This window comes from Lepisma saccharinum, chromosome 25 (assembly GCF_977018435.1).
Source record: "Lepisma saccharinum chromosome 25, izLepSacc3.1, whole genome shotgun sequence".
Classification (NCBI taxonomy): Eukaryota; Metazoa; Arthropoda; class Insecta; order Zygentoma; family Lepismatidae; genus Lepisma; species Lepisma saccharinum.
The window spans coordinates 11,295,762-11,308,837 of NC_139253.1; the positions used below are offsets into that span (position 1 = coordinate 11,295,762).

The window sequence follows — 13,076 nt, forward strand, 5'->3', positions numbered from 1 at the left end:
TAATATAGCAACTTAACTGTGAAAACAAGCAGTCTGTTTTATTTGTATTTTTATTTCAGATAAAAATTTTGATCACATTATTTTTTATTTAAAAATTTTGAATCCCAAACATCATCAGGCAATTCAAAATCATCATTGCTTTCACAGAGTTTCTTGATGTTTTCAGTTACATTAAATTTTAAAGATGGTGGCTTACTCCAATTGTGAAAAAGAAAACTCCATAGTGGGTCTATGTTACCATTTTCATTATTTAATTTATTCCAGTGTTCTTCTGCAATGACCGAAGCTTCCCAGACATTCAAATCTGTGCTTCCAATCACTCTTTTTAAAACCCTTCTCTTTTTAAGCATATGCTTCTCTTCGATGATGTGAGCTAACAAACTTGTTCTTGGGTTTAAATTTATAATGTCCAAATTGTGTTCGTGCAATCTTATTGCCATTTTCCTTGTTTGTCCTACATAATCCTTTGAACAGGAACAACTTATATTATATATTCCTGTGGTTTCCACATCTGGTAGAGATTTTTCTCATTTTGTATTCATTAAATATACATTCCAAACTTCTTGGTGATCTAAAAACAATTTTGAAATTAAATCTTCTAAAAATTCTTGCAATTTTATGTGAGAATCCCTTGTGGAATGGAATGCGAACAGATTTCTTTTCAACAGATTTCTTATCTTTGTCCGTATTTTTCTTTTCCTTTAGTTTTCTTGTGACTTGTTTTTTGATTTGGTTTATTCTGTTAGTGTGAAAGACATTTTCTTTCCCATATTAAAAAGGATTTCTTCTTCATTTTTGATATCCTTATTATTAGAACATAGTTTTTGTGCTCTCAGGAAAACATTTAAAATATATTATCCATTGTTATACGAGAACGTTCTGAATTGCCATGGATGTATTATTCCCCTGAAAACATCAAGAAACTCTGTGAAAGCAATGATGTTTTTGAATTGCCTGATGATATTTGGGATTCATAATTTTAAATAAATAATAATGTGATCAAAATTTTTATCTGAAATAAAAATACAAATAAAACAGACTGCTTGTTTTCACAGTTAAGTTGCTATATTACAACAATGTAATATTGACAACATCCATTGTATAATTCATAATTCACGATAATGACACGATTTGACGAGGCTATGGTATATTTCGGATAGCCAAGCAAAGAACCTGAAGAATGAAACAATTGTTTCCGAAACGTCGTTGCACAAAATAGATACTCATTTCACGTAAGTAACAAAGTTTTGTAATTTTAATTTATTGAAAATACAAGTTAATATCCATTGTATAACTGATTCTCTTTTGTTTAAAATTTTTTAACCATTGTTATAACTGTATCTTTAATCAAACTAAAAATAAATGTCTGATGAAGAGAGTGTGTGTTCTCCTGAAACGTCACAACAAAAAACTGTGTTCTTATGCTTGTAATAACCGTAGACTACAAGAGAAATAAGTTAGAGAGAGCATATTCAAATATGTTATGTTCATAAATCTTTTCAGATACATAAAAATTACTAAATCATGTTCAATATTAATTTAGCTACATTACTTATTTTACAAACACTACTCTAAATACTAACCTCCATTTTCCCTGTTATCTCTTTGTTCTTTTCCCTGAGATCCTTGAGGTAAGTCTTGAGCTCATAATAGTTAAACATCTTTCTTAGCCTATAGCCTCTCCATGATTTCTGTATAACTGTAGCCGAGTGGTTGTAATGCTTCAGGTACATATCCTCAACTCTTTGCTAATAAAAAAATATAGGAAATTACAAATAAACATCATTGCCGTCATTCAGCTTACTGTTACAAAAGAATACTCATATGGCCACACAAGGGTTCAAAACTGAAAGGGGACTTTCAGGTGAAATTTGGCATCTAATGCATCACACCAAGCAGTAGCGGCTACAGTGGCTTTGACTCTCTCTTCCCTATTCCACCTTTCTCCACAGAACTGAATAAGTGGTACTTCTCCTTATAGTTTTCAGTACATAAGGTATTTACAAGTAAAAAAAATAATGAGAATTCAATGTTACAAGAACTCTGTCAATATGCAAGAAATATATTGAGTTTTGAGGCATTCAAGCATTACATGTGTGACATTCACACATAAAATGTAAGGTTTGAGACACGTGATTGGATTAAAACATTCATAACCCATGACGCAACAGCCCTTGAGGGCTAGACGAACCTCCAGTAGTTGTTGGTTTTCATGTCCACGTTACGCTACTCATTCACAGCTCCCCAAATTCCCCACGATGGTGGGTGGCCACTGGTCCCATGCACAGGTCGAAATCTCAGGAGAAAAGTTGTTATGCTTGCACCAGGAACCTCGAACCTGCACACATCCCGTAGCCAGAACTGAAAGGATCACATAAATCTAATAAACAATAAATGAAATATGATCTCCCGTGGTCAAAAGGTATTAATTATTATAATCTCTGTAACATAGCGTTTCTAATCCTTTTTCATCAACCTTTGATGTTAGTCCTACGATGAAGTTGAGTAATGCTAGAGGTATTTAGCAGAAGAACTAATCTTCTTGTGAGAAGCTTTATTCTTCATCAACTTTTTATAAATCTTCCCGAAAACCTTACCCCACATACCAGACACACAACTCTAGATATTTATTTTGAGTTTGTGTCAAGGCACACAAACTTCCAATTCTTGTTGCACTTCCGTAAAGAATGTACATGCTTATTCACTGCTCTACAAATAACGGGACACATACAAAACAATACATCCTTTTTTAGCATGAAATGTCTCTCAAATTTAGACTTGGTTATCAAGATAACTCCTAGACTTTTACAAAATGGGACAAATAGTGGCTTCTTAATAATGTGGACAGGATGATCAGGACATGCCTCTGAAATGGGACTGTCCCGGTCACAACAGGATGTATGGTCACCCTACTTAGAACACACGGGCATGGTGCAGGACTTAAAAAACATTCATATAGAACCGATTTGATATAATTATGAAGTACTTTGTGATGTCTGCTAGCAAATGAAAAAACTTTAGTATTGATGACAGCCAGAATGCACAAACGAAAATGTGTTATGTGTGTGATGCTTTAAAAATGTAGCAAAGTCTGACTTCATTTGTCTGTGAGACATACAGGCTACAGATGTTAATATTTTTTGCTGTTGAAATATGCAAATTGTATGGGTTTTCACAAACATTTAAACCTTCATGCAACTAAATACAATAATAATTTCCAGATTAATTAATTTTGTTATTTACATGGGGTAGGACCACGTTTTATGGATATGCTAATCAGGACTGGACCTACAGCTTAAAGTGTGATCTGATATGATTGATTGAGTTGGTGTTTTAAGTCCATTTTATGCACAGAAAGGCTAATCGGGACTGGACCTACAGTTTAAAGTGGGACCCGAATCACTATGTGCCTCCACCGGGTAAAGTGAGATCTGAACCACTATGTGCCACCACCGGGTATATAACCTGGGACCCCTTGATTACAAGACAACAATGTTACCACTACACCTAAGAGTAGAGAAGGCCTGCAACAACAAATGAATAAATGAAATAATAATAATGTGGTAACATCTTATTTACACTACTACTGAACACTATAGAAACGGCAAGGTTGAATATTTTGTACTCACCTGTAAAACATAGGTCTCGGACTTTACCTGGAATCCTTCTTGCTATGGGTGGGTGGGTGTGCAGCACTTGGAAACATAATATGCACTACATTGGTTATGGAATTATGTAGATCATTATGTTATGCATTGTTATTTGTCAAAAACTGCTGTTCGACACACAACCAACAAATAGAACCTATCATAAATGAATGATTTCTTCAATCATAATAGCAATATGGGAATTTTAAATGTTTCACATGAAAGTGATGCTCTTTACTGTATGGGAAATTTTGAACTCCATCATTTGTAAACATGTATACCTTCTAAATATTACAAATTGAGCAATGGTTTCTCAATGATTAACGTACGAAACAAACCATTTGAGGGGAGCCACCTATACTTTGTATCCATCAAATTCTCTAGCCAAAAACAATCTATGACTATACAGGGCTAGCATAAATGATTAATTCGTTTCGAAAAGGCTATATTTTCAAAAGTATTACACATACACACATGAAAGATATATGAAAAGAACCACAAACTCACCAAATTTATACACCCTCTACATGTCGTGACAGTTGAAAGAGATTCGCCAAAGGTGAATGTTTTCTGTGCAGTGTCACAAACAAAGATGTATGGAACGTTTTTCTTTGCTGAGCAAACTGTGACCGGTAAATGTTACCTGGATATGTTGCAGTTGTGGTTGTTCCCGCAACTCAGTGCTGACTTCAGGGATTTTGTCTTCCAACAAGACGGGTCACCCCCTCATTGGAACATCCCAGTTCGTGACTACCTAAACGATGAACTTCCGCATTGCTGGATTGGGCATATTTGTGAGGATGACCTAGCTAGGTTCCCCTGGCCTCCCAGATCTCCTGATTTAACGCCCTGCAACTTCTTCCTGTGGGGGTACGTTAAGGACCTTGTTTACGTACCTCCACTACCGCAATCCTTAGTCGAGCTCAAAGAACGCATCAGTGCTGCATGCAGACCATTGACAGGACTATGCTACAAAATGTATGGAATGAGCTCGAGTATCGTCTGGACCTGTGTCGTGTAACCAAAGGGGCACATATCGAACATTTGTAGAGGGTGTATAAACTTGGTGAGTTTGTGGTTGTTTTCATATATCTTTCATGTGTGTACATGTAATACTTTTGAAAATATAGCATTTTCAAAACGAATGAATCATTTATGCTAGCAGTCTGTAGACAACTATCCATTAAAAATTTAGTAATACTCACTCTCAAAATTTGCCTGTATAATCTTCGTCCAAGAAATCCTCGCCAAACTTTTTGAATTTTTACAGCTGCTGTAGTAAGTAGTTTTACATGTTGCCTTACAAGATAGCCTCTTACCCATCTCTGTATCGTTCTCGCTGCCTTGAACTCTGGTATTCTTGCATATTCTGCATCGCTACAATAAAATAAAGAATTCGTGTAAATAAGAAATACAAGGCATAAGGAAACATAAATTATGATTTATTTGAAGTTCAACAATGCACCACAGTTAATAAAAAATGTTGTTATGAGGGGCAGGCAGGACCATCTGAAGTCATTTTCTCCACTTCACGTTTGATGCTGTGCAGTTAGTCAGAATTGACAAAGTTGAGCAATGCAAAATAGCACGTTAGTATGGAACAGAGCATTATAATCGAATCCCTTACCAACAACCTGTGTTCCAGAGTGCAGTGACAGTAGAGTGAAGTAACCCTGTTAAATGATAGTGTGTACAGTCACAGACAAAAATGGGACACACAGATCGTGAAATACTCGCTTCCCTGCAAGATGGTATGTGTGTTGCCTAACTCTAGGACGATACGGGGATTTTTTGTAGCAAATTTTCAATGGAAACTTCTACCATCGCTGTACATGTGGTGTAGTTTGTTTTAAAATGGCTCACCAGGGTCCATCAAAGCATGAAAACTATGTTGGTAGCTAGAAAAATTATGGCCATTTTCTGGAAATCTGACATGGGTTTCCTCAAATATCAGCAGACAATAAATGCTGAATATTATTTGTTACTCTTGCACAGCCTGTCAAAAGACTACCAGCAGGAACAACAGGAAAAGGGTGCAAATATGAAATGGTAGTGTCATTTCTCCAGGATAACACCCATCCACACATGGCCGCAATCAAGAAATTGAAAGGGAACCTTTTTCCCGATCCCTTGAGAGTCCAGACCTTGCAACATCTGACTTTCGCCTATAGCAGTATCTGGGCAGAAAAAAGGTTTGGCTGTTAATGATGATGTATACATGCTGCTTGGGAGTGGGATGTAACCAAAATGTTTCATGAGTCGCATCCGTAAATTTCTGTACTGTTGATGAAAAATAGCAACTTCAGTTTCAGCAATTGAATGACAATTTTTATTCTGATTACAACTTATTCATATTTGCCCTCCTGTTCTGTGAGGATTGTGTAATTAGCAATCGACAGGTACAGATACTTCTTCGCAGAACAATTTTTCTGTATCATATATTTCAATGTACATGTAAAAGTAAGAAAGAGGCACCTTGATGACTGGTGTCTATGATAAGGAACAGTGCTGCCATTTTTATGAGCATGTTCACTTATGTTTCACATAATTAATCCAGTTGTCAATATTTTATAATCTAAAGTGAGTAGGCTAGGTAGGTTTGGTTATTTTACCACTTTCTCTTCTTTTACATTCATGCAACTTTTTATTTTTAAGCAGAAGAAATGTGCTTATTCTTAAAAAAGGTTTGTGTGTGTATACAATACTTTCAACTCTAAAACATATTACCAGCAGCTAAAATTCCACAACCTACTTTTCAGTATGCAAAGAGAAGAAGAATCTAACCCGGGTGGAACCAGCCCAGTTTTCCCCACCTCGAAAAAAAACACTCAAAATGTGTTCTTTTTTTTTCAGAAAATGTTATTGCTTTAAATAATTGTGAGGTTCTAGAATTGTCAACCGTTTGAGAAAACTTGTAAAATAAAGACTTAGCCAAGCTTATAATGCTCAAAATAATTGATGTGGTACAAGTCACAGTCACAGGATATTTTTCTCAAATCATGCAGAAATGGACTTTTAACAGAAATAATACAAACACATATCCAAGAAAGAAACAAATCAAAAGGGTCTGAAATATTTAGATAAAACGTTGAACTTGCAAGGCTTATAATTTTGAAATGTTGTAGCATTTTAGATATCAGTCACTTCCATATGTAGGCAAACCACATAGTTTCACCTGTGACGATCAACTTTTACAATAAATTTTTCCATGTATAAAACATTACAAAGGAGAATTGAGTATATTTTATTGAAATGTCGTGAAAGTAGAATAAAGTTAATTGTGCTATAATTAAATCAAACACTTTTCAAATGATTCATTTCATTTTTCAAAATTTAGTATGTGTGCAAATGTTGATTTCTATCCAATTATAGAAGAATGGGACAGTGAAAGGGTAGTGAAGGTGCTGGAAACCATTTGGAATAACGGTTACAGTAAAATGGGGATGAAATAATGTTAATGAGTGAAGGACTGAATATAGGCTCTAGCCTAAGCTAAGCATTGGCTGAATTGGTAATGAATGAATGGGAAAAGAAAGTGGTCGAAAAAGGAGGTGACAAAATAATTCTGTTTTGCAGATATGTGGACGATTGTTTTGGCATATGGAAGAGAACAAAGAGGCAGTGCGACATATTTGCAAAAGAAATACAAGATGAAGAAACAGGGATATTGCTGGAACTCAAAATAGAAAAGGAAGACAAGATAAGCTACCTAGATATATTGATGAAAAGGAAGAGAGGACAAGAAACTGAAACCACTTGCCATCAGAAGAAGTGTGCAGCAGAAGTATTCTGTCACAAAAGTGATGTAAGTGAGGTGACAAAAATAAATTTTATAAAGAATATGGAGGACAGAATCAAGAAAATAGGCACGAAAGAATGTGAAAAAGAAGGCAAAATAAATAGCCTATGGAAACTGCTGGAAAAGAATGGCTACGAGAAGGAAGCTAGACTGAAGATAAACAGAAGAACAAGGAAGATAAGTGGCAGGGGAGAAGAGGAAGAGAAAGAAAAAGATGGAGAATGGAAAAGAGAGGTGGTTTGGCATAAGGAGTATGGGGAAGATCAGAGAAAAGATACGCAAAGTGCTTAGGAAAGCGGGCATTAAAACTTACAGGAAGGGAGGACGAAGCATCTTAAGAATAGCATAAAGGAAAAGGAAAACAGAGAAGAGGAAGAGATTATCTACGAAGTGAAGTGTAAAGAATGTCAGTGTGTGTACATAGTAGAAACAAAAAAGAGGCTTAAAGACAGGTTGAAACAACATAGGGATGATGTATGACTTAAGAGAGAGAAATGCAATATTTAAGCACACTAGAGAAACAGGACATGACAGAGTGGGATGAGGCTAAGCAGATAGGAAGGGAGAAGAGAGTACTATTGAGAAAATGGAAGGAGGCCAAGGAAATAGAGAAGAAAGGAGAAGAAGACATGATGAACTGGAATGGGGGACTGAAGATAAACAAAGAATGGAAGAAGGTGTTAGAGTGAAAAGGGCAAAAGCGAAGGAGGAGAAAACAAGGAAGAAGAATGAAGAAAGTATAAGGAAAAAGAGTGTGATATAAGGCAGGGTTGGCCCGGGTGGACCCAGCCTAGTTTTCCCCATGCAGGTTTATTCAGAAAAACCCAGCTCGAAAAACCCACCAAAAAACCCAGTCAAAATGTGTTTTTTTTTTTCAGAAAATGTTGTAAATTATTCCTTTAAATCCTTTAGATTCTATGATTGTCAAACATTTTTGGAAAACAAGTACAAGTCATAGTGGTTTTTTTCAGGCTAATTTCCTCAAATCATGCTAGAAATGAACTTTTAACGCAACTAAAAAGATCATATATCCAAGAAACAAAAAAAAAAAGGAAAAGTATCAGAAATGTTTGCACTGACTGATGCAGCGTAGTTGAACAAAGCTTATAATTTAGAAATGTGATAGCACTTTGGTTATCAGTCACTTCCTTATGTGGGGGAAACCATCGTGGCACATCATAGTTTCAATTGTGAGGATCAATTGATACAATACATTCTTGCATGTTTGAACATTACAAGGGAGAATTGAGTACATTTTATTGAAATGTCGTTAATTGTGACATAATTAAATTGGAACACTCTTTAAATTTTTGTCATTTCTCATCCTAATGGGTTGTTTGCCTATGCAGTAAATTATGTCTGGTTAGGAGTTCTATACCCATGTAAGTCATGCATCCTCATAATTACCACAATTTCAGCTTTGTGCACGAAACTTACAGGAGCATTATGTACTTGCACTATAATTTGACAATAAAATTATCAAAATATGGTGCATGATTTAGGAGGAGCATGAGTTAGGGTGGATGAACAGAGAGGGATAAGTCATCTATTCAATGACCATGATAACTGCTGTAAATTTAGAATCATTTAGGTAAAATTATTCCTGCAGCTAAAAAACTTGTGAACAAAATTGAACAATTTGTTTCAAGATGGTGGATGAAAAACTTATTTTCCGCATTTTGCAGGCTCTATGCTATGCTCTACAATGTTTGTTTTTTTCATTTCAAAATGGTCTAGAATACATTTTCAGAGTATAAGGAATTAAACTGAGTCATTTTAGAGATTTCATTGGTCCGCAATTTTGCAGTAAAACTTTTAAAATAATATTTCATAGCTTAGGAGAGGAGTGGTGGCAAAAGTATAATCACACACATTCTATTTTTGATAACCGCCATAAATGCAAAGCTTTTGAGTTGCAAGATAACTTGAAGGATTGGTCCCACATTGTATTTGAGAAAAATTGGTCATCATGTTTAAAGATGGTAGACGACAGACTGGTTTAACATGTCTTGCGAGAGCTTTAAATTATGCTCATACTTGACTAGGTTATATTTTCGTATATTAAGAAACACAAGTCTCAGCAATGTTACGGCATCACTTGAGTTTTAAGTTTTTAATAAAAACTCTGTAACATAGTGAGTGTTTTAGGAAGGTTGGGGGTAAGTCACCAATTTTGAGACCACAATAACTGCAGCAAATTTTGAGGTTTTTAGCTGAAATTAATAACAACTAGATACACCTCAGGAATGATTCTGTTTTGCATTTGTATTTCTTCAAATTATTTCAAGATTGTAGATAAAAAAATGGATTTTTCTTATGCTGAGGTAGATTCCAAATTCTGATGACACTCAAATCTGTGCATAAACTACATTTTTGGAGATTAAGAAAAGAGACTTTTTAGGGCGTCGCTTAAGCTATAATTTGACAATAAATGTTTTGAAATATAGTGCATGTTTGGGGATCGTTGTGGACCAAATTGGAGGTCACCAATGTTTTGACCACGGGAATTGCCTTTCTCATAGCAGTTAGATATTTTGGAAGATGTATAAGGTATTCCATTTGGATGAAATCAGCCAGACAATTAAATACGGCAAACTTATAATTTGGCATGGTTAATACATGGAGAAGGTATTTTTGCTTCAAACCTCCAGAAAAATAATGGGAAAAAAACTGTGATAAACTGAACAAATTGTATTGAAGCAGATTTAAAACATTGTGTAAAACATTTTGGATTTTATTTAATGGTCTATGGCATATGAAATAAAAAAATGGGTTTGAAATTGTAGCATAATTGATTCCAACATAGGCACAACACTGCATTCACAAAATAATTTGTTTCATAAACTGAAGTTCAGAATGATTTTGATTGATTTGCTTTATTTTACTTTGCTTTTTGTGCCACTTTTGGGCAATTTACGTAGATGGGGATGAGTGATGATATGATGAAATGAATGAATGGACACTCACAAACATCCATGCCCAGGCTGGGATTTGAACCAAGCACCCCTGGCATCGTAGCACGATGTGCTAACCACTCCTCCACCGGGGCCGGCTAAGTTCAGAATGGAATATTCACTTGTAGTATTAACTAAAAATGGGCTTAATCTTGAAGAAACATATACTTTAACATGCCTAAATTTGAGTATCATTATGGAGGAAGAAGGTAGCAAAACTGATTGATAAAATTAAGTCTGTAAAAAGTTAGTTATTACTTTTTTTTCTGGGAAGAAAGGTTTTGGCACTATTCAAGTTGATATGTGATACCGTGTTGTTTGTTAATGTGTTCATCATAACAACTATTCAAAATTGTGTTATGTTCATAAACGATGATGCATCCAAGCACACACACGCATATGCATTTCTCTTGTTTGTTTCACTGGTTGATTGATTGATTTGCTTTATTTTACTCCTCTTTTCTGCCACTTGTCTAATCGCAAAGATGAGAATGAGTGATGATATGATGAAGGGACACAAAGAATGCCCAGTCTTGGATTCGAACCCAGGACTTCTGGCATCGTAGGCATTTCTCTTGTTTGAATAAAATGTTATTAGTCCTCACCTATAATAAGGTGCCAGTATGGAGTACCATTGTTGACTACCAGTTAAAAAAAACACTGGTCATAACATTTTGTACCCTCCCCGGTAGTCTGATTCTTGGATACACTATGTGCCTCCTCAGGGAATGCAACCCTGAAAACTGATCACAAAGCAACAGCATTAACTATTACAGCCTCCAGGAAGAGTAGAATCAAACTGCTGGACAAATATTTTAGAACAGGAATGTTAAATAGCTTTTGATTCAGTCAACTATTCCCTGTCACAGTTATCTCTGAAGCAAGGTTGCCCATAGCATCAGAGAAGGGGAGAAAATAGAGTGGGCAGAGCGAAGCAGTACACTCTGCTGTGAAGGCTGGTAACTGCAGTCGCTTATCCCCCTCCAGGTAATCTATTTCTCTCTCCGGTGTTCATTGGTGGAGCCATCTCGTGTTACTACTTGCACAGACACTTGTTTTTGTTCACTTGCTCCAGAGATTATTATTATTTATTTGTTCAGCACAGGATACATTTCCAAATTACGTTGAACATAATACACTGTGAATAAATAACAACAGAGAAGACAAAAAAGAATACATGAAAGTATGAGCGTCTATGTACACAATATTTACATCAATTTATGAACTTATTGTTGAGATTATCATTTTTTTCAGCACACTACGTGAGTCTGTGAACATATCGAAGTCTACAGTTTTTAATAGTTCATTCACCGTGTCCTGCATGTGCACTGCAGGTGAAAACCTGTGTGTGTTGACCCTTGACCTCTCCGTGTAGAATAATTTTTTGGTTTCTTGCACTGTGTCGGTCTACATTAAAGTTGATACTTTCTAACAGTGCAGAACACTCACAGCCGTGATTAATCAGTTTCTGTAAAAAAAATAACATCACTGACGACTCTTCTGTTGAACAAAGTTTCCACACCGAAATGCTTGCATAAAGATGATAGTTCTTTTTGTGATATTCAGTGTTCACCTTGAAGCACAGCCATTTCACAAACTGTCTTTGGTTGCTCTCCACTTCCTCTTGCCATGTTTTGTACTGTAGATTCCATATGGGACTGCAGTATTCCAGTACTGGACGAACGAGTGTGACGTATATTTTTACAACCGTAGGCACAGAAAAATTAAACAGAAAATTTCTTCTAATGAAACCAACTAGCTTTATACACCTTTATATATATATATATATATATATATATATATATATATATATATATATATATCTTCCTGTTTTGTACCTTATTTCATTTGTGTTTGGTACAGAGCAGAGGCATATATTCCAGGCTATCTAGGCTACCTGCGAAGCCCAGGCTCAGAAGAGTAAAAAAATCTGTCTGAAAATGTGCATAAAATGTTCATTTCAATTAAAAGATTATGGCATTTCAGGAGTTGGCACGCTTTTTCCTTATAAGTTGTTACACTAATTTCTTAGGAGTTGGCAATCTTGCACGCTTTCTTTGAAATCTGCAGGGGGCTGAGTGAGTTCAGCTTGGCAGTCTTCCTTCTGTGATGTCCTTAGTGTTGCGAACTCACTGTTACCAACGTGGCATCTTCCCAGCAAACTATTAGGGGAAAGGGGAAAAGGGTTGCTTTTATAACAGAAAAATTTTCTTGGGCCAAGAACATCACTTTCCAATGAACACTTGCAGATGGTACGACAAGAGGCCATTGACCTCTGAAACAACCAGAGTACACGACGAGAAGTTCTGGAGATTTGTTAGCAGACCGGAAATGGCGTCTGGGAATGATGAAGAAAGTTAGTTTCCTTGCTGTGTTTCTTTTTAGGTAGATCGTGCGTGCATTGTGGTGAGTTAGTACGTGAATTATTGATATTTTTGTGAATGGCATAAGGGCTGTCTTGTGAATTAAAATAAGTTACATAATTAACGATCTATATAGAAACATTTTGTGAAAGCGTGACACTGAAATTTACCCAGAAGAAGAGGAGTTCCTGTTTAAATGAAGTTCTAAAGGTAAGAAGTTTATTATATATTATACTCCAATGTAGACCTACATAAATATTTCACAATATGGGCCCGTATTTTATTATAAATAACCATGAAATACTTGAAATCC

At 35.6% G+C, this 13,076-nt stretch overlaps 1 protein-coding gene across 2 annotated transcripts in view; it reads right to left on the reverse strand.

The window, feature by feature from the left end:
- The window catches only part of LOC145978891 (spermatogenesis-associated protein 17-like), a 41,096-nt gene that overhangs the window by 23,388 nt on the left and 4,632 nt on the right, over nt 1–13,076 (reverse strand). For both annotated transcript variants that reach the window (XM_083111828.1, XM_083111827.1), the window contains exons 2-3: nt 4,853–5,024; nt 1,584–1,748 (exon numbers count right to left, since the gene is read on the reverse strand). In XM_083111828.1, the coding sequence (XP_082967954.1) occupies nt 1,584–1,748; nt 4,853–5,024 (337 nt within the window). The remainder of the gene's footprint in view (nt 1–1,583; nt 1,749–4,852; nt 5,025–13,076) is intronic.